General features: G+C 39.0%; 1 protein-coding gene across 2 annotated transcripts in view; it reads right to left on the bottom strand.

The window, feature by feature from the left end:
• ttc39b.L (tetratricopeptide repeat domain 39B L homeolog) overlaps window positions 1-24,350 on the bottom strand; it is a 49,932-nt gene extending 25,582 nt beyond the window's left edge. The window contains 2 exon segments of one of the 2 annotated variants that reach the window (NM_001094701.1): window positions 7,780-7,814; window positions 24,215-24,350. In NM_001094701.1, coding sequence (NP_001088170.1) covers window positions 7,780-7,814; window positions 24,215-24,250 — 71 coding nt within the window. In that variant the 5' untranslated portion in view covers window positions 24,251-24,350. 2 annotated transcript variants of the gene reach the window in all.
• Window positions 24,351-27,398: the final 3,048 nt, after the last annotated feature.

The following is a 27,398-nucleotide window of genomic DNA, read 5'->3' as shown; positions in this document are numbered from 1 at the left end:
GGTCAGATTCATAGCAGTCAATAAATGAGAAATTATTTGTGCATTTGCTTATCAAGACCTGGTGCTGTATAGCTGTATATTTATAGCTGTATATCTATAGTGAGCTGTCATCATACAGTACAATGTTTCAAGAGAAATACTGTTATGGGTCGCAAGAGCATAGTAGCTTTAGAAGACAGATGGCTTCCAATGTGCCTTTTTTAGAATGACGATGTTGGCAAAGCACAGAAGTCTCCCTTTTGTCCAGCCCATTGGTGCTGCATCAGAGACACTGGGTTCCAAGCCCAGCCTTATTTATAAACATCACGTTGCTCTTGAAATCATGGTGTTATCATTTCTGTTCTGCTTGCATCTCAGTGTTGACTAAGTAGCAAATAAGCATAATCAATGCACTCTCCCCCAGAACACTGATCAATACTGTTTGATGCACACATATTTTTACTATCTCACAAGACTTTTCAAAAGGCAGTGCATATAAAGCCATTACAAATGTATTTGGCAAAACACTAGTCAGTTATGCACAAAGCATTGCCCCTGAGAGAGCCAGCACTGCAGCAGAAACAACACAGTCAGCAAATATCAGCAAGCAAATATCATGCCCTCTGAATTATTACAAGCAATGGGAATAGCAGAGTAAAACACTGTCAAGATGAAAAAGGAAAGGGACGTAAACATAAAAAAATATGAGAGTGTTGGATAAGGATGTTGAAATTAAATACATGAGCAGATACATTAAAAAAACTCAGAAGAATAACTGAAAAGAATAATAAAGCGATGAACGATGCATTTGCATTGAAAATGTACCAAAATGGGCAAAATTTACACTGAAGCTAATACGAGGAAGGATGGTTACATTTTTCTAGGGCAGGCGATTTCAAGGTGAACAAAAAGGACAGAGCTTTTAGTGCAGTGAAAATGCTGAATCAGGGTTTGTACTTACAGAATGAAACAGGCAGTTACAAAATGCAGTTCCACAATGCAGATAAATTCTGCTCCTTCTCACTTCCCAAAAGCAAAACAAAAAGCCCCCGACACTTCCATAGGGATCATTACATGTGTGCGCCGGAATATACTTTTAGATCTAGATATCCATAGGCTGGCTGTGAATAAGTCATCAAACAGAAAACGATGAAGCTTTCACAAGGTAGCAGCTTGCTCGGCAGGGGCTCTCCATCTCAAGGAAATGTCAACTAAATTAGCAGCAGGTCGATGCTGGTACACAAGAGGAGGCTGCCGTTCTCGGTAAGGAGGGATGCTGGGGGATTTTACCTAGCAGTGATGCAGTACAATGCTAATCTGTCACTGTCTAGCTACACTGAAAGCATACAAGCACTGTATCTCTGCTGCCTAAGTATCAGCAGCATCTTTCTGCACACAGACCATGAAATGTAGGTTAATCCAGTCAGTGCGAGCTGCACAATTACACTACTGATCAAGCAGTTAAAACAGTGACTTATGATCAAGTAGTGGGGAAGCTAAGCACCTCTGTGAAAGACTCCTGCCTACACATTACTAGAAACATAAACAAATTGTTTTTAATGAATTCCAGTTACTGAGGCACATTAAAAACAGAGATGCAGGAAAAAGCTAATTATTGAAATAAAAGTTCAAAGTGCTCCAGCAAGCTATACTATTTATAAGGAGCTGGGACATGAAGAGGAAAAAAATTAGGCTACTTCAAGTGCCTGAAACAGCCCTGTCTGCTTTAATAGCAGAGATTCCCTAAATATACCAGCTCCCTAAATAGATGACACAGATATTCAGCCAAAAGGGTTATACTGCCTGTACATATTCTAACAAAACAGAATACCACACAATTATGCCCAAAATCTTGTAACTGCATTACAATTTCCAGCAAGTCTAATTTGCCAGCATCTGTCTCTCTTCATGCAGGAGTTGGGTGTCAGCTGTTGATTGACAGGTTTAAATCCTTTATGGGGGAGGGGGGCTCCGTTTGCCTAGAAGATGTATTAGAGCTCACTTATTTAAAATCACCAGAAACACTGTCTCTCCACATGCAGGATGGGTGCCAAAGGCAGTTATTTTGTTAGATTTTGTTTATGCTGGAATTGGTTGAATGAGCTCTAATACATCTGCTAGGAAAGATTTTCACAAATTTTGGCCATTTTGCCACTCCTGCTCCTGCTCCCACCCTGGCTGTTAAGCAGAAGGAGTGGGGGTGGTGGGGTGCAGACAAGGGAGTGGGAATCGGGAAAAGAGGTCCTGGTTCCCACCTGGCACTGGCTTAAAAACCTAGGGCAAACCTTGTATTTGGTAGTACAAGCAGTAGAGTGGAGATTGCCACATATTTGTCTCCATCATTTTCCTGTTAATGTTGATCGAATAGGGACATGCTTATATCCTTAATGAGCAATCAAAACCAATATTTGTCAACCATTGATGTTCCAGCCTTTCATCTGTTGGGAAGTATTTTGCTCCACCATTGACTGGAGGACCACATGTTGCCCATTATTGAGTGTGAGTAAACATTGTTTGGGGAAAATAGTGAAGATTAACTCAGGTTTCCTCCCATACTTTAAAACCATATAGGCAGGTTAATTGTCTTGAGAAAATTGATGATAATGTACATGGAAATATGAAAGGGACCTTCAGATTGTAAGCTTCTCTGAGGCGAGGACTGACGTGAAAGATGTAAAAGTCCTGACTAATATGGTAAAGCATGAAAATAATACTGTTCTATTAAAAAAAAAAAAAAAAAGACAGCTTCCATTGGAGCTTGAAGTATTACAACATGACATACTGTATTGTAAATACAAATACTCGCACACAGTATCATACAACATATCCAGTATAGCCCACTTTTTATATGTATTTTATTCAGCAGTCAAGATACCACTCAGACACATCCTTTTAAAGGGGTACATATCATCTTCTCATTACTTTGACTAGGCCTCTGGGAGATCTGCTTAAGACTGACCCTACCATTTTAAGGACTAGTGCATTGCTCTTTAAATGCCGAAGATTTATGCAATAGTCTCACAAAAACGGAGGTACAAAATGGAGTCAACATGCTAGGCTATATGTTGTTTCAATACTGTCATTGCAGCCATCAATGAGGCAGCTAATTTTATTCAGGGGGAACATGAAAGGCTTCATCATACATACATACATACATACATACATACATCTTGATTGGTCCTTTGAGCACTTTTGCATCCTATTCTAAGTGGTTTTAAGCATATTTATTATGCTGAGTAAATTGAAATTTTTCTGAAAAAATGCCATAAAAAGTGGTGTAAAATATCGGATGTCGTGTGTAATTTTACACTATATGAATGCCGTCATTTGACACTGCTTTTAGCAATTGATGTAAAAAACATCGTAAAACTTTGATGCGTTTTCTCTGGTTTTTACACTGCGAAGCATGGTGTATTAGTCCACCGTTTTTTTACACAGCATGATAAATATGCCCCTGAGAATTAGCTGTTTTACACTGCTAGACAGGTTTCAGCTTAGCAGCAAAGCATTACCGATGGCGTTGCCAAAAGCAACCAATCAGCAATTCGATTTCAACAGTTCGATAACAAAAACAAAGATCTGATTGGTTGCTATGAGCAACATCACCAATAATGTTTCACTCCACCTTTTAAGCAGCATGATAAATCGATCCTTGATGTATTCAGTTAACCCACAGGGGTATATTCATCAAAAAGTGAAGTTAGAGGTCTCCACTGTCCACAGAGTGAAATACCTCCTCTCACCATTGATTTCTATGGGATTTTTAAAGGCGTATTTATCAAATAGTGAACTTTCACTATCGCCCTTTGATAAAAACGCCTTTAAAGATCCCATAGCAATGAATGGAGAGAGGCGGTATTTCACTCTGTGGACTTTGGAGATCTCTAACTTCACTCTGTTATAAATATACTCCACAGGGTTTTGACTCTCAGTTAAGTCAAAAGCCTGGAATTGACGGTATAAAAATATAAATACCTCTAAAAAAAACTCTAAAAACCTCTACAAATAGAAAATTAATCAATACAACTGATTACAGGAGCCTAAGTAAGTTTAGATCTAGCAATTTTTGGGGGGTTTAGATCTCCTTTAGAAATGTTTCGAAAAAGTAGCTTGGTGAAGGTCATAATGAAAATGTATCAAATTAAGTTTACTGCAAAAGTTAATTATAATTTACAGACACCTACTGCTATTGCAGATTTTCTTGTTTGCTTCTTTCTGTGTCTGAATTCCATTGCATTCTTGCATGTCTCCCTACTGTACTCATTGCATTCTACCACTAGAGAGCATTGCAACCACAAGATGGAACATCTCACTCAAAATCTGTTAAAGGTAACAGCAATGAACAGTTCTACGAAAGTAAACACACATACTTAGTCATAATATGAATGGGAAATACAACATAAGCCAAAGCTTAAAATATCTCGAGCATACACAATAATGCAATTAGGTTTCCTAAATCATAGCCCTGCCAGAGACCCTAATGGGGTCCATCGATTAGCAGCTTTATTGTCAATTCGAATGCAGCATAACTTTACTTTAAGGTCACTTCTGTACAACTAAATCTGTTGGTGTAAATATTTAACCACATCGAAACAGGCTATATTTATAGAGTTTGCATTTTATATATTGTCTTTAGAGGGAAAGAAAATTCTTCTAAATATATATATGTAGTTTTGCAATTCCCTTTTTGTTTGTAAATGAAAGGTCTTCTCCACTGAAAAAAAATTTTTTCACAATGAAAAATATATTCTAAGCAACTTTCAAATATACATTACAGATTTTCAAGGCTTTTAAAACTATTTGTAAATGTAATTTCCACCGACAGCAGTGTTTGTTAATCCCTTTCTGTTCTCTAAATCTGACTCCTAAAACAATGTAGCAGTTCCAGTGCCTTTTAATCAGCTGGCTTGCAACATTATTTCAGAAGTCAGAGACAGGAGTGCAGGGAATGTAAGCTTGAAACTTTGTAATTAATGTAAATTGTAAAGTTGCTTAAACTGGCCATAGACGCAAAGATACTATCGTATTTAGATTTTCGGACTTTATATGGATTGTCCCTAAATTTTTTCGTGCCATGGCGATCGGTCGTTCAGTCGATCAGACGGGTTAAAAGATTTATTTTGCTAATGTATTGCCTATCTGACAATATAAATGGGAAACTGTCGCTATTATTTGTTGGATATAACTTTCATACAATTACAGTCTGTCACTTAATGGCCAGAGCATCGTGTGAGTTGTTCTTTTTACTAATTTATATTAATCTGAATGGTTAGTTGCAGGTTGGATGATTGGAATGGAAGTTTGTTCGTCCGATATAGCCTAATAATCTGCACGTCTATGGCCATCTTTAGAATCAATTTTCAACTTTCACTGTGCAAAAAAGCAGTTTCTGGGTAGAAGACCCTTTTAATGTTTTTTTTTTACAAAGGCTTTAAAAGTCTTGACTACTCCAAGAAGTACAAGTTAAGGAGGCCTCTACAATTTAGTAGCCATCTGCATAGTAATCTTTCTGTCCATTCTGTAAACAGTGCTGAGTGGATGAAGCTGCATTTACTGCTGCATTATTAGTAATACTTCCAATACAGTTAATTGCAGGGAAAAAAGGGGATTAAAAAGGTAACTTTCAGATCACTTAACATATGGGCACACTCTGCCTCTCTCAGCCTGTGCATTTTTGCAGCCTGAGAGAAGTGGATCTGCTTTGTGCCCCACCTCAATCTACCTGAATTACATCTGTCTGCATGCACTCACATGCAGCGGAAGTCTGTCCAAATAAACAAAAGGAGGAATCTTCAGGCTAACCTCTGCTCCACTGTACTGTATGTCACTACACGCAAGCAAAACTGCTTAGATGAATGGAGCATGGGCTTTGAGAGGATCCGCTTCTCTCAGCCTGCAAAAATACAAGGCAGAGCCCATGCTCCGTGGGCCTAAAAGAGACACAGTGCTGGTGCCAGAGGTTCGAAGCAGCTTTCAAACACTGCACTGTAGCATAATGACTAAGCACTAAAACAGAGTACTGCATACTGAACTTACAGAGTGGGGCAGACGAATCCCTATACAAAACTTGCAACAAAAAAAAAAGGCTTAAAAGCGAACAGTGCAAAACTATTTACATTGTTCAGAGGCTTCCCTTTTGGCTAGAACCACATAATAAAATTAAAACTACTATCCTCAGCACATTTGCAATTACATATTTTTTTCTTAAAGTTGATTCATACAGATTTCTAATTTTTGGCAAAATGATTTAATGCAGCTGACAGAGAAGTTCTCCTCGAGGGCACTAGAACATTAAGATGGTATTCAAGTGCACCTTGTATGTCAGTGGCATGATAAATGGTGAAGGAAGACATTACCATCCCCTGGCATATTTGGGCACATTTGGCAATGTGTCTTAGCTACATGTGTAATGTGTTACTGCTTGTTTCATTCACTTGGCATCAAATTGGACAGTTGTTCAAGGTGAAGGAGCATACCTTAAATAAGTATGCACAGTGCTTAGCATATGAAGTCTTAAGGTGGCCATACACTTAAATATATCTGCTTGTTTAGCAAAGGGATCTTTCCCAGATATGCCCACTCTGGGACAAAACAATCGAATCACTATGACAGCGATAGAGGCAATTGGGACGAGGGCCACATAAATGAGTCAATTCAACGAGAATTACAGACAGATATTACAGATATCGATAAGGTAGGCCCATCGGATGGTCCCATAAATGGGCTGACTAGGTTTGTTGTAAGTTTCATTGGCCCATGTATGGTCACCTTTAGCATGCCGTGCTTATCTGATGTAAAATGGCATTTTTTTACCTTCAGCAACAGAAAATCCTGGTGCACGTATCATCTAAGTTATCAAATTATAGCAGTTTACAGAGTTGGTGATCCCACTGCTGCTCCAGAGAGACAAAAGGTGAAAATGTAAACCTCTAAAAACAAAAAACCTTTAAAAAATAAAATAAGAAAGGAATTGAAAAATAGTGTTTGGTAGGTAAACCACTCCTTAAGGTTAGGGCCAGATGGGGCTGAAATCCGCTGGCTGATTTCAGCCCCCAGCAGCTAGCAGAATCTTCTTCTCTCTTTGCATACAGAAGCATTGTGTTGGCTCCGGTGGTAAAGACTGAAGAGGATAAGAAGAGTATTCTGCTAGTTGTTCAGCCATAGGCTACAATGAAAAGTCGCCTGCTCTAATGCACATGCGGCGATGCATTTTCTATAGTCGCCCGAAGTTGCCTCACTGAGGCAACTTTGGGCGACTATTGAAAACGTATTGCCGCTTATGCATTAGCGCAGGCGACTTTTCATTGTAGCGTATGGGGAAAAACGCTGAGGCCGTTCAGGGAGATAGTCGCTCAAAAGATGAGGCGATTAGTCGCCAGGCGACAAAATCTCCCCGAATCTCCTCGTGTGGACTAGCCCTTAAGGTATGACGATCCAAATAACAGAAATATTAGTTATCTGGAGAACCCCAAGTCCCCAACATTCTGTATAACAGGTCCCATACCTGTATATATAAGCTTTGAAAAGCTTTTCCAAACCAGAATTTATGTCCTATTATCAGCACTCACATTATTTATCACTGCATGTAAATAATAATATATACTTAAATAAATAGCTACAATTACATTTAAGAATCATTTATTTTTGTACAACTTTCATTGGCTACAAATTCTAGAGTTAAATTCAGGCTAATGCATCTTTCAGATTTTTTTTGTAATTTTAAATTTGTTTAGTTTCATCAAAAACATCTACACTCAAACTGCAGGGATGCACATATAAGAAATCTTAAACTTTACTCACACTGGGATATTTTCATAGGCATCTTCAAAGCCTTCCTGTAGAGAAAAAAAAAGTAAAGTTTTATGATTTATTTTCACAGGCCATTTCATGACAAAATAACCAAAACCAAGTGTGAATCATAACACCAAACATATACAGTAAAGGGTTATGATGTACTGTTAGGCTGCAGGGGTACAAATTGTGTGTTTGCTTTAGAAACTTGAATATCGTTTATATACACTTCTGTGTATCCATTGGATCAGCCAGCCATTCAAGTCAAACAGGGAAATAGGGCATATTAACATATTAAGCTGTATAGTATGGCTTTATTAATCAGCCAACTGATTTCCACAGAACTAATAATGAAAACTTTCATAAAACAGGACACTTGCTCTCAAGAAATAGTTTTAGAGGTGCTAGATGATCATAAACAAGACTTCAAGGGGCAGATTGATTAAATGTGAGTTTAGAGCTTAAATAAAAAAAAAAAAACTCACCCAGGTTCTATTCATTCCTATGGGAGTTTTAGAATCGTATTAATCAATGCATGAAAGTTAGAACTCGCCATTTGAAAAATACAGTTCTAAAAATCCCATAGGAATGAACAGAACATAAAATCCACTTTTAATATTAAGTTGCTCAAAAGTGCTTTTACAGTTGATGCTCATATTTTATTTCAAAGTTATTAAGCTGTTTATAAACTAATATAATGAAATATGTAACAGCACCACCTGCTGGTCAGTTTTTCCTACTGTACAGTAGAAGAGAACATGTTCAGAAGGAAAAAGAGAACTGTTCTGAAGTTCTTCTGCTCAGGAAATACATGAGAAAGTTCATCTGTGATTTCCGATGACTTTCCTGAGCAGAGGATCATCAGAAAAGTTCTCTATTTCCCTTCAAAAAATATTATCTTTGAATGTACGGTCTTAAAAAACGACCAGCTTAGCTTAGTAGCTTTGAAATAAAAAAAAAATAATGTTAATTGCAAATGAACCCCCTCAGCAATTTAACATTCATTTGTTTACGGTCTTTAAGGGTAAGCTTTTGGTAATTATACAAATGTATCCACATGAACAGCATTAGGGAGGAGACCTTCTCCACGTTTATGTTTATATTGGGATGGGATTGGCTGGATCAGGGGCATGGCCTGGATGAGGCCCCCATGATTCCTCTAAGTAATCCTTACTCCACTTGTAATACAGGTGGTGGTTGATTCTGAAGAGCCTGAGGAAATATGCTTTAGTATAAGAGGTCTGTAGGACTAGCTATTGTTAGGGCTATGATCTGTAATTGCTCAATGTAAGAATGAGAGATAGGTTTAGAACAATTAGTGCAGTCAGAATAGGGCAGAAAGAAAACACCTAGGGTGCTACGCCTAACTGCTAGAGACTGTAACACCATCTGTGCTCCTTTTATCGGAAATTTTATCAGAAATTTGTATAATGAATAATTGTGTTTAGTAGAGAAAATTTAATCAATATTTAAAATTATTTAAAAATAAAGCTCATTTCTAAAAACTCTGACTTTAAGATCAGAATGAGAAAATGCAAAGAGGTTCTGACAAGTCAGAATATATTCCAACTAGTGGTGCCTCCATTTTGCACCATAGTTTGCATATGCATCTTTTTCCATAACAACACTGAAGACTTGAAATGTTATTCATTTTGGATTGTTCACATATGGAATAAAGATGATTATTACTGCCTAAATGAGAGGAAAAATCTATACCAATGAACTATACACATGCAGTCTAAGTTCTAAATAAGATTACTACACAATCTTTCTTGAGTTGTTCACATTTCATTGTTTTCAGGTAAGAGTTCACACAGACCTTTTTATATTGACGCCAAGAAAGGAGATTGTTACAGAACTCAAAATGTAACTTCTTATGAGTCACAAAGATTAATAGCTACTACATGTATCCAGCTAGCAATAGATATCAATGTTACTTACAGATGCATAAATGATGCCTTAAACAGTTGATGATCTAACAGCCACCCAGGTTAAATCATAGCTAAAGATATCAAACATTCACATATAAAACTAAAAACATATACATCGTCAATTGGTATGGATTGTCTTTGATATAAAAAGTTAGGATATACCACTAAGGTTAATGTTTATACTTTTACTGTATATTGCAGTAAACACATTTTGCAGTTTTTGTTGATAACTATCTCCTTACCTCAAGGGATCAATGATACCTATGAGTAGTTACTACTTATTTAGTGGTGTGCAGGCTGGTCAGAAACCCACAACTTTATACCAACTTTTGTGGCCCAGGACTCACCCCACTATGCCGTTAACACCCTCTCCAGCTAACTTTCCCAAATAAACCTCTGCTGGTACATTCAATTTACATACTAGTGCTACCCTGTACCCTCTGGTTATATCAGAGATGGGACTGTCGGGTGTGGGTATATAAATAACCGTAGAATGTGGTCCCACGTTGGGATAAGGCAGGTTAGGGTCGGCATGGGTCAACAATTTTGAGCGTCACTACAACTATATTTTCCTCTGTGGCATAAGCAAAGATGTAAATATGATTATAAACCATGCTGCACATTAATAATTCTCACCATAGACATGTAATTATTGCTGAAGATTTCCTTCTCCTCTAAACAGTTTGGGTATATGTTTATATCAATGTTACTTTATATAAGTGGTAGTTCACCTCTACCCTTAATAGAAAGACAGTAAAAGGCAGACAGCTAAATCTCATATTTCAAGAATATGTTGTCAAAAGAGTAACAAGTACAACTGCTGCAGGGTTTTACAATGGTAACCAAGGTGTGAAAAATTCCTGTCTGTCTTTCATATATGTTATCAGTATATTAGATATGCACCTGGATTTTTTTAAAATATTTTAGCTCCAGCCTTGCAAATTCATTTTACATTCTGACACCAGTGATGGGTCTAAAAGTGCATGGTTTTCAGGACAAATGAGTTCACTTATAAATGCTGCTTCTGCCTTCCTGAAACTTTGACATATAATAGCTCATGAATTGTTCAAAATAAAGTAATAAGGCAGCGTGCAATTTGTCGCTGTAGATACATTCCTCAATCTGCCCAGGAAGTAGAGAGAACTTGAGCTGAGGTTTCACTATGGACAGCAGGTGTGTTGGAATGCTGATAAACTCTTTCATTAGTGTTGTAACCTTATTTCTGAATTTCTTTGTTAGTTTTAGTTAACAGCCAAGCAGCTTTAGGCAAAAAATCCTGGATTACAGAAAGCAGCTAATAATGAAGTTCAAGTGGCAGGAACAAACTTTCAGACGCCACCAAATATTTACCAGTTAGAAGATTATTTCTCAAAAAGAATATACACGCAGATTTGTTTATAGGTTTCAGGTAGAGCCTCGCTAATTCTCTTGAGTATGAAAGTCAGTTCCTCAACAAAATGAAAATTTATCTTGCTTGACCCTGGTGCTTATGCCTCTTCCAATAAGGCACATTAGGCTGGCTTCTGCTGCTTCATAGATCTATTTGTAGTAAATAAAAAAGAAACTGGCTACAACAAGTAAAATTATAAGTTAAAGTAAAAGATTCTGGAGGACCTATATATAATACAAATTGTGTGCCAAGTGTCTATATCTCAGAAAGCCCCATCTCTCAATGGGGACAAGTATGGTTTACTTATGGAAAGGATTTTTGATTTGGAGAAATTGAAAGTGAGGCAGAGTATTATGAACAAGGGAAAATTCACTAATCCATTCTGTTTATGAAAAACATTACTCACTTGGCTTACGGTTTGACATTTGATAGAAAATAATTTACATCAAAGGAAAAGATTTTGTTAGAGCAATTTTAAAATGAAAGGAAAGCGTTGTTCTGATAAGCAAGCTGAACATGCAAACATCAAACATATTGCAACCAAAGCTTTCTTTTAGGCCAATATAGATCCCTTTTTAATGTCACATGAGTAGGGTTCCCAAATGTCATTATATAAAGGTTTAGCTGATAACCTTGCGATATTTACCCTCAGTTCTTTGGTCTATTTTTTATTTGAAAAAAAATAAAACAATAAGGAGATGGGTGGAACAAGACATTTCAGCTATATCAGTGGTTCCCAAATATTGGGGCTTCCCTAGGAGAGATAAGCAATGGTTGGGGAGAGCCAAGCCCAAAGGCCAGTTGGGTTGAGATTTCAAGACAATTTGCTCTGCTAGATGCTATAGGAAGGTTGGTTAAAGCGAGATTTGGGCTAAACCCTTTTTTGCTAATTATCCTTGAACTTCTGATACCATAATATATTCATATATCTGTAACTCTGACTAAGTTTATAGGCAAATTTCACCCACCCTTTGAATGCCAGCAGTGCTACAGACGTATGGTATTAAGCTTGCTACAACTCAGTGAGTAAGTGTGCATAGCAAATTAAACCTAGTACATTTGATGATCAGTTACACCAAACTCAGTACCTGAGCCTGCTGAAACCCGAGTAACAACACAAAGGTTAGGAGCTGGAATGTTAGGTTGTCAATACATGGTTACGCAGAGCCCATAGAAAAAAAAAATCCACCTAGACAAGTTATACTACAATACACATACCATTCCCTCACACAATTAGCTTTCACATTACAAACCCGAGCAAACATTTTACGCTTTTCGTAATTTGTTTGATATTAGGCTTTTTATTAAGAAAAGTCTTGAGTAAAAACCTGCGAACTTACCATGGGGCAAAACTAATTATATTGCTTTTGACACGAAAAGTTGTTCCATATACTCTTGGACTACTTCTCTGCTTGACTTTGCGTTGTCAATACAATATTTTATATGTACTGACTGAACCTTTAGAAGAAAACCCTCTTTCTACCACCTTGCATACCCAAGCATGCTGAATGGACTTGACCCAGACAGGGAAGGCCTCTGTTAAAGGAACAGTAACACCAAAAAATTTAAAGGAATGACAATATAAAGTACTGTTGCCCTGCACTGGCAAAACTGGTGTGTTTGCTTCAGAAACACTACTATAGTTTATATAAACAAACTGCCATGTAGCCATGGGGGCAGCCATTCTAGCACAGGATACACAGAAGATAACAGATAGGGTCTGAAGGATCCCAATGTATACTATAGTGCTTATCTGTCATCAGTTGTGTATCCTGTGCCTTTTCTTCTTTTAACTTTGAATCGCTGCCCCCGTGGCTACACAGCAGCTTGTTTATATAAATATTTTAGAGTTTCTGAAGACTCATGCCCGTTTTACCAGTGCAGCATGGCAGTACATTATATTATCATTACTTTATGAGACTTTCATTTTTGGTGTCACTATTCCTTTAATCTGACTCCTCCCATGTTCTGGACCCCAACATCCTCATTGCAAAGAAGATCCTCATTTATTCAGCAGCTCTCCAGTTTGCAATTTCAGCAATCTGGTTGCTAGGGTATAAATTACCCAGAGACTGGAATATGAATAGGAGAGGGCCTGAATAGAAAGATGAGCAATAGCAGAAATAAGAATGCAGAGCATTTGCTTTTTTCGATGGTGTCAGTGACCCCATTTGAAAGCTGAAAAAAGAATCAAAAGAAGGGGACTCGCATGTCTGAACTTGACCCACAACTGGGAGATGAAAGACGGCTTGCCCAGCTGCTACCAGAGAGCGCTGAATAACTAACTGAATGACCCAACCTATGGGCAACCTACATCTTTACAAGTAATTCCTATGCTGATCCCTACAGAAGGGACTTTACCAATAATTTAGTATAAATTATTGGTAAAGTCCCTTCTGTAGGGATCAGCATAGGAATTAAAAAAAGAACCTCAATTTCAGGGCATAACGTTCTGCAAATTGACTTCAGCTAGGCACTTGGATTTGGCTGAATCCTGATATAAAAGGCTTAGATTTGAGCCAAACCGAATGCTGGAATCTGACACATCCCTAATCTGTACAATTGTGAATTTAACTCTTCATAGTGCATCACCAAGTAAAAAAAATGGCTGTGTAGACATTTTTTGGGTTAAACGTTTTCCGCCTTAAAGGGTAAAGCAACCCCGCTAAACCATATGTTATTAATTAGTTATCCCCCTAGGCTTTTTACAATCACTAACTTCATACTGCCCTTACGCTTCTGTTATTAGATGGCGGACAAATTAATTCAGTGCATGAGCCAAATTTTTGCTGCTTCAGATAAGTCATCAACTGCGCATGAGCAAAATCCGGCTTGAATTATCTGCACAGGTCTTGATGTTAGAGTACTGCATTACGGGAAGTTTACTTTGTGCAAGTAAAAAGAATTTTAAACAGGTACAACTATGCTACTGGGAAATTGTGCAGGATTAAAGGTGGCCATACACAGGCAAAGGGGCTATAAAATCCTCAGTATAGCAGCAAAATCTAGCTTCTGGTTTAGAAGTCTGGCTATTGGGAAGACATCCAGAAGAATGAGTTTTAGAACAGTTTTTTTGATAAAGCATTAAATGTAATAAACTTTATTCAAGATAGAGCTGTTGTTGAAGCAGGGTACAGTGGATTTCTTCCATAAATTTTTTTGTGTTACTGTTCCTTTAAACTGCCAATTAGGGTCCTTTAGACATATTTGGCAGTGTATGGGGCGCTCCGATGGGCCTCCCAGACCATTATCTGGCCAAAAACCAGCCAGAACTCAATAAGGCAGGATGGATTTTCCCGCCCGATTAAGGACCGAATTGGTTGATGCTGTCCTCAATTGGTCGGCTGGTATGCCAGTCATTGTAATCCAATTGTTTGGCCGTAGGGCCAACCGAGTGGAATAGCCCGCTATCATCCAACTTTTGGTGGGCATATAGGGGAAAAGATCCGCTCATTTGGCAACCTCAACCTTGCTCACCTTAAGAAGAACAGAGCTGTAAAGCATCAAAGCCAATACTTTGATGCTTTACGTTTATTGTGGTTGTCTTGTCCTAAAAGAGCAGCAGCTGCTTAGAAACGACGTCTAAAAAAAAAACCAGTAATCATCTAGCGAATACAGGTTTTTTTTTTGTTTGTTTTTTTAACACATTTCTACTAGTGCCTATTGGCCCAAACTCCTAAAAAAGCAAACACAAATGGCTTTTCCTCACAGCTCCTGTTTTCTCACACACACATATATATACAATATTTATATTATTTTATTTTATTTTTTATTCATTTATTTTTCATCTGTAGAGGTTGAACTTGATGCACTATTTTTTAAACCTAAATTAACTACGTAAACAATGAATACCCAAGAATAAAAGATTGCTTCTGTTTCTTCTTATCATAATATAGTGCTTGTAGTTTTCGGCTATAATCTTTCATTGGCAACAAGTATGAATGCAGTAATCTACTTCCTCAATCCCCATCCTAATTAGTCTCCTTTTTTTCCTGAAAGAGGTAGAGCCATGGGCATATTAGCTGTGATTATGGTCATGTGTTTTATAAGCTGTTATAAGGGCTTTAAGTTCCTCTAAGAAGGGGCCTGCAAATCAGCTATAACCACCAGTAAAACACTGGATCTTTTCATTTTTCAATGTAGCATTTGCTGTAGTTTACTCTCACTTAAGAATAAAGCCTTTATTTGTGGGAATCACACCAAGGTAAGGGATCACAAGTATTTTTTTTCTATATTAGAATGACGTTTAATCCTTCTGAACATGATTTCTTCCATGTGAAATGCAATAATGCTTGCATCTACATTCCATTAAACAAATTATCAGGAATGTACAAGGGCACACTGTTGTATGTAGCCTAAAACTGGATACTGGTGGGATAAACCTACCAGATAGATATGTAGAGTTAAGTGGACATTAATGAATTGCTTCAAATCATGTTGTTTATAGATTTTTTTTTTTTTTTTTTAAAAACTTACGTTGATGACAAATCAATCCTTTTTGATAAGGTGTTCCTAATTACACATCCCAAGCAACCTATAGAATAGAGGCCATACCTGTAGCTCATTAGGGAGTGGTATTTTTGTTTACAAATGTGCACTGATAAATCGGTATGAAACAAAGTTCTACAATGAACAGAAAATCTTATAAAAATTCAATCTTTATAAAATTCCATGAACACTGCTTTTCTCTTTTTAAAACTAGCAGCAGTGATAGATAGCCACGAATATGTTTTTCCTACTGACCACTTGGACCATACTTCCTTGATTTGTATGTAAATGTCTTCAATGTGATTTATATTAGGACTTATCGTGAACCACTTCAAAACAGTCCAGCATTTAGTCTTTAACCATATCATGATTGCTTTTTTAAAAAGGTCTTCAGGTTACAGTCGCACTGAAAGACCCATGATATGTGACAGAGATCCAGCTTTGTGACACAAGGTTTAATACTGCATTACAAAATACTTTGGTAATCTCCCGATGCCATATACAAATGATGCCATATACAAACCTTTCCCCCTGTAAACAACGAGATGTTGTGCTTGACTTTAAAGCTCTAATTTCATCTCAACTGTCCACAGGACATCCTGTCTGAGGGATTTTGTTTTTTTGGGGTATGTTTTGGCATATAGTGCGAGTTGCAACTGTTGGACCTTGTTTCTGAAGGTCATCTTCAATTTGTCGGACAACTGAACGAGGTTCTTTTACTGCAATTTGGACAATCTTTCTCTGCAGTCTGTAGTGTCATGGGCCTCACATTTCTTGGTAATATTACACAAGAAGGACACAATAATATAATGATCTCCTTCAGATGTCCTTGCCAATTTTCTATCTCACCTCCTAAGACAGTTCTTTGCTTTCCTTTCTTTTCTCCAACTTCAGTGTGGTACACAGACAATTCAAACTGGTTGAATGTGTGCTTCTTATATTCCAGGCTCAATTAAGTACAGGTAAAGTTGCTTAAAAATGTAATGTGAATCATCTGCTCAAATCCAAAATATTTCTCATAATCTTAGATGCCACTAATTTTGTGCAGTGCAATTATTTGTGAAATAAAATAAGATTTAATTATTTTGTTCTGCTTTTTTCTGTTGTGTCCACATCAAACAAAAGAACATATAGCACTTACAACTGGTGCATTATTTGAAGAAGAAAAGAAAAATTAATCTTTTTATCTATGCATGTAGATGGGTCAATCCACTTGAAGGACAGAATCTTTAAGTTACTCTGTATAGTGGAATACTATGAGTAACCATTTGACATAGATATATACAAAAGGTCCCCTGCACTCAGCCCATTATCAATATATTAAGGACATTGAAACATTTTGTGATACCAAACCACATGTTTGGCAACCATGTTTGGGGGTTTAACTTTGAAAGCAGCAAGTATATTGAGTGCAGAGAATCCTTTGTAAGTGTCTATATGAATTTTGTGGTCACAGCCTCATTGCACCCTTGCTTGATGCTTTTAAAAATTAGTGGAGAGGACAACTTTCCCTTGTTTGTTAGAGTGACCATTTTAACCATTGTTGATGAGATTTTCATTTCATTGCTATGAGTCTTTTTGAGGAGAAGTTTTAAGCATTAGCATTGTCTATGTCCCGGTCAGCACCATAAATCCAGAACCAGTGCTAAGCACCCTTTTCTCGGCTCTTGCTTCTGCTTTTAACAGCCGCCTTTCACCTCGGGAGGAGCCCTCGAGCAAAAGGGGCACGACGGTAAAGCACAAGTCTTTTCGGCAGAAGGTCACAGTACAAGGCATAGGCAGAAAGCGTAGTCAATCAGGCCGGGTCGGGGCAGACAGAGTACAAGAGGAATCAGACAGGCAAGGGTCAAACCAGGAGATCAATCAGAAGGGAATCGGATACAGAAGTCGGTAACCAGGCAGGGTCAGGATTTTAGAAGTCAAGATTGTCAGTAGCAGTCAGGGGTCAAAACAGATAATCAGATCACAGAATACAGAAGCTTTAAACAGCACAGAGGCACCAGGAACTCACAATGAGGAAACCTATAATGGGCAGTGAAAAAATCAAAAATGTCTCTCTCTTTAAATAGATGTACTTTCGCGACATTGCGCGATGGCATCATTACGCCAGCGTGCATGCGCCTTTAAATATAGAAGAGGCGAGCCACACCCTAGTTACGCGTACTGAAGAGGAGCGGCGTGGCGGGTCCCCGCCGCACCGCTGGACCACCAGGGCAGTAAGGTATTACAGTCTTATTTGATTTAGCAGTAGAATTTGTGGGTCATGAGGAAGTATTTAGCAGGAGATTAATAACACTTAAGGCAACCTTTAAATACAGTATGCTTTATTAAGGGCAATCTACTTGGGAGTATCTTCACTAGCTAGCACTACTCCATAACCAGCAGACAGAACCAGGAGGGAAAAAAATGAATCTTTATTGTACCATTAAAGTGGACCTGTCACCCATACTCAAAAATCTGTATAATAAAAGTCCTATTCAAATTAAACATGAAATGCAATTTGTATTTTTTATCAACGCATTCATAGCTGTTGTAAGCTCATTTAAAAATCTCAGCAGTCAATCAAATATTACCTGCCCCTACACCATGCCTTAGGCCAGGGGTCAGCAACCTTTACTATCAAAAGAGCCATTTTGCCACCTCTTCCACCAAAGAAAATTAGCCTGGAGCCGCAAAAAACATAACATAGCTTATAAACTTTTAAAACACTGAATAGCCCTATTAAATGCTAGTGTTCTCATCTGTTTAATGTGACTTCTGTTTCTAAAGCTCCATGCTGATCTTCCCTCCCTCTCTTGTCTTGAGTGTGTGACCGGGGTAAGGTCCATGAGGAATCATCTTGCTGCGGCTCAGTCTTGCCTGTCACTCCTGGGACGTCTATACAGCCCTCGCTCCTGCTGGCGGCTTCCTGAGTGTGCGACTGCAGTAAGCTAACCGCTAGCTTACCACGGTCGCGCACTCAAGAAGCTGCCAGCAGGTGTCGGCTGTATAGCCGACGTGACAGGCAAAGCCGCAAGACTGAGTCACAGCAAGCAGGATGAAGAGCCACATGAGGCTCCGGAGCCTCAGGTTGCCTACCCCTGCCTTAGGCAGACAATTACTTTCACTTTCCATTCAGCACTTCCTAGATGTCACTGCACTCCACACATTCCCCCATACTCTCCACCGCTTAATTGTGTAGCCAGGGCATGGTGATGGACATCAAGTCCCCCATTCTGGTGCACAAACAAGATTCTGAGATGATGCAAGACTTGCCTTAATAACAGTGTCCACAAAACGGCTCCTGCCTGCTTGCTATAATTATGAGGAAACAAGATTCAAATAATTTATATAGTGTAATTATAGTTCATTTTGCTAAATGTGTAATTAAAGTTCATGTGATAAAATAGGCTTTTGAATATTTTTTTTTTTTATTTGCCTTAGTAGCCATTTAATAACCTGTCTTGAGTTACACTGCTGGTTATCCCCAAGATCCTTCTCAATTAAGGATAACTCCAACAAACTACCACATAGAGTAAAACTAGCATTCCTGTTATTTCTACCAAACTGCATAAACTTGCACTTATCAAGGACATGTCCCCACAGGATTCACGAAGAACATTTTGTTTAATTTACCACAAATCTGGTTAATCTATCAGGTATCCTGTCCCTTACTACCCCTTCCAAAAGCTTCCCTACGACTGATCTTATACTAAATGGCCTAAAGTTTTCAGGCAAGTTTGACAGATGAAAAATGAGAGTTCAGAATCTCTGCTTTTTCCTTGCTCTCATCAATCATTTAGCCTCCCTCTGATAATAAGAGACTCACCCCTTCTTGCTTCGTTTCTTTTATGATTTACATATTTAAAGAATAGTTTCAGATGATTTTTTACTCTTCATTACAATATCCTCTATCATTTCTATTTTAGCTTGTCAGATAGCTTATGTACATGCTTTTTTTTTACTTGATAAAAATTTCCACTGCCCCTGTTAAGTTGAATGCCTTTCAAACACTTCTATCAAACCATAAAGGTTTTGTTTTGTTATGTCTTTCCTTGCATACAAAGGGCATATACTGACTTGTATATCTAAGCAGCATTTTAAAAACGTTCCATTTCCTTCTGTGTTTTACCCTTTTAAAAAGCCATTCTCAGCAAAATATTGCAGAAAAGACCTTATACTGCCATGGTTTGCACATCTGTTATGTTTTAGAGTACACCATCACTACCATTGAGGGATTTCTTAATGGCAACTGCTCTCAGACATTAATATGAGGATTATAGATCATTTTCTGAATATCATTAATGGAAGTGCCCATCTCTTTTTCAGTTTTGAGAGAATCCCAGACTAGGGTTGGGGGGTGGATAAAGTAGAAATTAGTAGGGATGCCTTGAATCCACTATTTTAGGATTCAGCCAATATGCAAATTAAGGGAAAGAAAACCGTGCTCGCAGCAGGTTAAAAAAAGTTTTGACTTTCTTGTTTGTGTGACGATTTGTGATTTTTTGGATCCAGGTTTGGTTCAGCCAGGCACTTGGACCTAATATCAGATTTGGTGCATCCCTAGCAATTAGAGAGGAACCCTCAGTGTAAATCATGGTTACAATCTTTTGTTTTAGCTTTTTATTGCATTGTATGAATAATGAAGCAATATAATTGGCCATGGATTGGCCATACCAGGGATGACTTTGATGCAGTTGGCCATCTTAAATATATTGCAATATATGGACAAACAATCCCTGTTTTGTTTAAAGGGTAAAATATTCTCAATCACACCAATAGTTAGCCAAGATGTTAAAATGCAGGGACAAAACTACAGGGGGGTACAATGGTTGTAGCCACACCAAAAGTGCCCCTAAACACCAGAAGTGCAAGCTAAAACAGCCTGCACTATGGATGGGGGGAATAAGTTTTTTTTTTCAGAAATCCTCCCTCTGTTTCCAGCACTGGAAGAAAGAGCACTTGGTGTGGACAGCTCCTTATCTTGCACATTATGTGATTTTAGCTTGGGGGTTGCTTTTGACCGATCCTACCTCACACTCACATAATGAGCAAGCTGGGGCACGTGCTTATAATGCACATGCGTGTGATCCAACATAACCGCCTGCAGTGTGAGCTCCCACTATGGATGCCAGAGCACTCCCGAGGGGGGGGGGGGAAGTGGTTATTGTATAAATAACATTATTTCTTTAACCCAGAGTGCAAACTCTGTTAGCCAGCACATCCAGTGGGGGGAAATAATTATAGAGTGATAAGTGCCCTTTAAATGATACAAGTGGATAGTTAATTGGGGATTTGCAAGCTGCTGTTTATACAGGGACTGAGTGTTGGGGGCAACAAGAGGGGAGCCCTAGCCTAACTTTCATAATGTCAAAGATAAGTTGCAGTGCTTCCTAGTACATTACATTCAACATACTACGGTGCTTTGCAGAAACATTTCCTAGAAAGTGCAGCTTTATCAGCAGTTTGGCCAATGTACATGATTTATCAAGCTACTGCTGTTACTATATTCACAGCAGGGTTTTCATTTTATACTGTCGTCTTTTGTAATTTGGTGAAAATTTGCAGTGAAAGAACACCACAACACTGAGCTGGCTCAGATTACAGAAACCCGTGACTAGTTAATGTTCAACTTGCTCTAAAAAGGGATATGTGTAACACAACTGGTGAACCTGCATTCACAACAATAGGTTATATTCACTATTATCGAGCAATACAAAGTTATTTTTGGTACTGTATAGTGTGACAATGAGAAATAGTGTACCCCCTTATACTATAAAGGCATACACGATATCACCTAACACTAGACTGTAATGAATACTCCTATGAGCCGAGAATGCCAAGCCACAGCAAAGTAAACAGGAAACAAAAGAACACAAGGGCAAATACAGCTACATTTACAAATAACTTTGAAACCAATTAAAATGTTAAATTAATAAACATTGGAAACAGACACCGAATCTGATAACTAATCTGCGAAATAGCTGCTTTCTAGCTTGTATTGCTCCAGGGTCATTACTTAGCAAAAGTCATGCTTTTTTTCCCACCTCAATAGCAAATGGCACAATTGAATAATTGTCACCCAAACATTTAATAACACAATCATGCAATATGTCCAAATGGATTTCAAGGGTAATTGCCTGGAATCAGAGGTATATCCGCAGGCAATGCAATGGTCACTCAGAAATGGCCCAATGCCTGAACGATATGTACACTCGTAGGTCCATGCGATTGCCACTGAAATCAAGAGGGAGCAATTTTTTACATTTTGTCACCCAGCCTGGCTGTAGACATAAAGACAGGCTTGTTTGGGGAGGTCACCAATGTGCAGATTTTTGCTGTATGTGCCCCCACCTCCCCTGCTGGTCCACACCGGGCTGATCTCTTAATGAGTGTCTGTATGTCAATCAGACAAGGACCAACATGACTGATTCAAACTTTCACCAACATTCAACAAATATTTGTTGGGCTGGTCATACCAAGACCCATTCATGTTAGCTACTGCCGCTTATATCAGACCATGTATGACCAATTGAATATCTTGTGGATGTGTTTTATTACCGTTCAGTGCATTCAGTGTCATCAGGACATCAAGATGACATCTAGCATAAGAAAAAAATATATATCTAGAAAAACAATGTATATCTACATACAGTAAATTAACACTAAGGAATACACAAGCAGATTTTTGGTTTGTTTCTCCTTCACCTAAATACGTAGCCAGTGTTCTCGAACAGTTTCTGCAGTAACAAATATTGATTTAAACGTTTGCATTCTTTCATGGGTATTGAAACCTATATATTTAATTATTCTAGTTACAGCAATTTACTACCTGCATCAAATGCCTAACCCCCCCCCCAAAACACTGAGCACAGATGGTCACAATAAAAGGGGTAAGCGCCCCACCAGCATGTTATATACATTGTATGCGACTCCTTTAATATTCTATGTAGCAGTAAAATATCCGCAACTTGGCAACCCTTAATATAATCTATATTTTAATGGTCTATTCAGTATTCTGCCTTGTAGAACCTTAAAAGCAATATAGTTAAAGGCATGAATGATATATTAAACAATCTTTTGGAAGGTTGGCTGGTGTGAAATATAAAGAATGAATGAATGAAAAACTGTGCTGCAATTTCAATGAATTTCAGCTGGCACAACTTTTTTTTACTGGAACAAGGAATGTAAGTAATAAATCTAAGGTCCCTGCATGTCTACAATATGTATATATAAATATGCAGTTGGAAGCCTGTTTGCACATTACTTTGGTAAAACTCACTGTGTTAGTCACGTATACAGTCACACTAGATGGCTGTATGAAAAGGGCTGTGTATGCCATTAACTGTAATGGTTGCATGGACATACAGCAACTTTTAAGACGTTTAAATCCTAAAGGAAGGGTTGCTGGGGCACTCAAACTTTACAGCCACTTGCATCAGAGCTGCGGCACACCACATCTTTGTAGCACCGGTGCAACTGGAAAACCTTGGTTGCAATACACAGCAACTCTCTGCAAACAGACGCAGGATACACCATGGTTTATCCATCATGTCTGCCCTGTCACAGAGCACTGGAAAGACATAAAAGTCATCTATGAGGTGTTTGCGTAGTCAAAGCCATGCGCAACAGTGACACAAAGGTTTCTGCTGCTTTATTGCTTTAAGTATAGTACATGATACATCAACGGTCACAGTGACAACAAGGTCCTACAATAAAGAGCATTTAAAGAGGGCATACTCGTAAAAGGAGCTGACAACCATTATTGACGTATTCTGAGAACAGCAACATGTACGGTATCTGTGCAATAAATAGCCTGCAGCGACTGTATCAGGGTTAAACATGTTTCCATGTACCAATTAGCCATCTGAGCAAAAAATACTCTCAAGGGGGGTGTCGTAATGCCCCAGTGGAATATTCAGAAATATATGTGAGGAGTGGGAGTGTGTATTTATTGTGTAATCACAGGGAAAGACAGAAGGATGTTTCTAAGCAATAATGGATGGCTCACAATGACAAGAAAAAGGTTCTCACTGACAGGCAGCCTTCAACCCATGGCCTTTCAGCAGCCACTGAACTACAGCTCCTATTGTTTAACCCTGCCTTCCATTGCCACTAGCCAATAAGATTGGGAGTTGTAGTTTTATTAACAGCTGCAAAGCCACAGGTTGGACAGCCTTTCCATGTGAGACTCAGTATGGCTGTGTGCGTGCATGAGAAAGCATCGGCGCAAAGCATTGCTTAGGAACCGGAAGAGTCTTAAATGTCAAAATGAAGGCGCGCTGCTCGCATTCCTAGAGGTTATTTTAAGCCGAGGGTGTCAAGCTCGTAGTCCTGTCCAGCTGTGTTTGCCCTGCACTCCCCCCGACACTGCTCAGCCTTGCCACGGACTAATGCCACAGAGCTCCGACATCGCCACTGACACCTGTTCCTCCTCGGAGCCGTAGCGTTAGTTAGCTGGCTTCTCTTCTAATGGCTAACTACATGGAACTGGGAAATAAATCTCATTTCTCTATAATAAATGGCACCTTCGAGCCGCTAAGAGAGCACCGCCCCGCGCCCACCTTCAGGCTTCTACTGCCACTAACTGCGCCCGCCCACGCACTGACAGCCCTGGGCATGGAGACAAGCTGCTCAGTTACGTTTATAAATGTACCTCATCCGCCTCGGTTCCATTGCTTACAAACGCCATGTTTTCTCCCCCTTCGTTTTACGGCGAAACGCGGTATCTTTTTGGTCCTGGTCCGACCAGTCAACGCTCAGTACTGATACACCGAGGAGCTGTCCCACCGCTCCGCACTTCTCTTGCCTCCTCTCTCCACTATATAGCACTCATCAATGTCTCCCGCACCCTCCCAGGGACACACCTTCTCATTAAATATTCAAATGACGACTGCTCCCTGCTGTGCTCGGGCTTCTAGCTTTCTCTCGCTCTGCTACACTCATGCAAGTTCAGCCTTAGGTCACGTTGTATGTGTTTTACTCATTTGTTTCGTGGGTACAGTAGCGAGGTGTAACCTGCACTCCTCCTGCTGTTCCACTACCCACAGACTAGTAGAGTAGAGTATAGTAGAACTATAAGTAGGCCACTTCTAAAATTGCAAAATGTTCTATAAGTACAACAGGTGTGGGGGTTGGGGTTTTCCATTTTGCCACCAATACAGATGTAACCTGTCCACACACTAGGTCTCCAAACAAAGCATGTCATTCCCCCAATATGACCACTCAAAGGGAATGTCCACCCAAAAAAAATATATATATGTTTCCCAAAACATAATTCTAAGCAACTTTGCAATATACATTCGCAAGAAATGTTCTATGGTTTTTAAGTTATTTGTTATGTAATGCTATTAAAAGCTGTTTGTCCCTTTCCATTCTCTGAAATGGTGGCTCAGACTGTAGATACAATGTAAGAGAAGGCGGCTGATTAACAGACCTGTCTTTGCTAAGGAACTAAAGGTGGCCATACACTATAGGAACTGAACCAGCAAAGGCAGGGCAATATCTGGTTAATCCCATAGTTCGGCCCTAGGTCCAAACAATCGGATTATAATGCTGTGAATAGGCGCCAATGGGACGAGGACCGCATCAATTAGCTGATGCTGTCCTCGATTGCAAAGAAAAAATAAAACCTGCACAATCAATATCTTAGTCAGATATCAAACTGGAGACCTGTTGCAACGCCCCCTACATGGGCAAATAAGATGCTGAATCCATCTAAAGGACCGATATCGGCAGCTTTAATCTGACCGTGTATAGCCACCTTTAAGACTTTTGCACAGGACCAGACTGGGGGACGGCTCTTGTGGGGCCCGCCAGCCCAGATCTGCTCCCTGTCGAATCTCCCTCTCTTTATCGGGCAGGTCGCAGCAAATACAAAGTGTGCGCATGCGCAGTGGGTGGCAGGCTAAGCAGGGGACGCGGCAGGGGGCCCGGCTCAGTAGGGAACCTGGAGGGAGGCCCTGCAACAGCAGCTTTCAATAGCTATTGATTTTACAAATAACTTTAAATGCTCTGAAAAGTTTTGAAATTTTTAATAAAGGTATATTGGAATGTTGCCTAGAATTATGTTTTCTTTTATATGGCAAATTTGTATTTTGAGGACAGCTCTGAACTGGCATGTATGGAGCAGGCTGACTTTCAGAGCACCCTAGGAGGTAGTGTCTTTAATACAGGTGGTAGGGGAGTACAAGGAAGGAAAGGCAGGTTTTAGTTATAAGGGTGGACAAGGATACTTCATGCTGAAAGGTCTACTGCTTGCCTGGTGCTAGGGCTCCGCATGTGGTGAAACGAGTGGACAGATTACTGAGTGGGGCTGGGGAAGACCCAGCGGTCTTGGTACACATAGGTACCAATGACCAAGTTAGATGAGGGTGGAAAGTCCTCAAGACTGATTTTAAAAAACTAGGTGAAAAGTTGAGGGCCAGGACTTCAAAGGTAATTTTCTTGATATTACCACAAGCAAGTTAAGAAGGGAGCTTAGTTAGATTAATGCATGGCTGAGAGATTGGTGTAGGCTTTTGCTCTGCACTAATAAATCTGCTGTGTTTGCTTCAGAAACACTACTATTGTTTATATAAATAAACTGCTGTGTAGCCATGGGGCCGCTATTTAAAGTAGAAAAGTCTCAAGCTACACAGCAGACAGCAGATAAGCTCTGTAGAACATAATTTTATTTGTGATCCACTATTTATCCTGTGCCATATAGCCTTTTTTCAATTTCCACCATTGCTACTCAGCAGCTTGTTTATATGAACTATAGTAGTGTTTCTGAAGCAAACAGATCAGTTTTACCAGTGCAGGGCAACACTACATGATATTTGCATTACTTTAAAATACTTTTTTGGTGTTACTGTTCCTTTAATAGGAAATAAAGGCATTTAAAAACTACAAGTCTGTGGGGACAGAAGCTGCATTTAACAAATATAAACACTATTATGAATGTTGTAAAACAGAAATCAGAAATATTGGAAATGAGGAGTACATAGAGGCAGAGGCTAAGAATAACCCCAAAAAGTTTTCTAAGTATATTAATAGTAAAAAGATGTGGGTTGAGGGTGTAGCTCCTTTAAGTAATGGTACCAGTATGGTTGTAACAGATACAGAAAAGGCAAATGTGTTAAATCAGTTTTTTTCTTCAGTGTATACAATAGAGGAGTCTGAGTTCCCAGACCCTGATAGTGACACTGTTGGCTCAGTTCAATCTAGTCAGTGGCTGACTCAGGAAATGGTTCATAAAGCTTTACTAAAAATTAATGTGAACAAGGCACCAGGGCCACATGAAATACACTTGTAAGAGAGCTTTGTACAGTTTTAGACCAGCCTCTATTTGTTATTTTTCAGACTTGCTTTCATCTGGTATGGTATCTATGGATTGGAATAAAGCTGATGTCTGAATCAAATCCATAATGGAAAAGGACCTTGGAGTCCTTGTAGATAATACATTTAGCTGTAGCAAGCAATGCCAGTCAGCATCTTCAAAGGCAAACAAGGTATTTAGCTGTATTAAAAGGGGCATACATTTGTGAGAGGAGGGGGTTATTCTTCCACTGTACGTGCGCTGGTAAGGCCCCATCTAGAATATGCATTTTTGAATCAGAATATTATTGAATCAGAGAGGGTCCAGAGAAGAGCTACTAAGCTCGTAATAGGTATGGAAAATTTCAGCTATAAGGAAAGACTGGCCAAGTTGGGGTTGTTCACACTGGAGAAGAGACGCTTAAGGGAGGATTTGATAGCTATGTATAAATATATAACGGTATCCTACAATGTCGTCTCTAATGCTTTATTTACCAGTAGGTCCTTCCAGCTGACAAAAGGGCATCCATTCTGATTAGAAG

This window comes from Xenopus laevis, chromosome 1L (assembly GCF_017654675.1).
Source record: "Xenopus laevis strain J_2021 chromosome 1L, Xenopus_laevis_v10.1, whole genome shotgun sequence".
In the NCBI taxonomy this organism is placed as follows: Eukaryota; Metazoa; Chordata; class Amphibia; order Anura; family Pipidae; genus Xenopus; species Xenopus laevis.
This window is presented reverse-complemented; position numbering and strand designations above follow the sequence as displayed.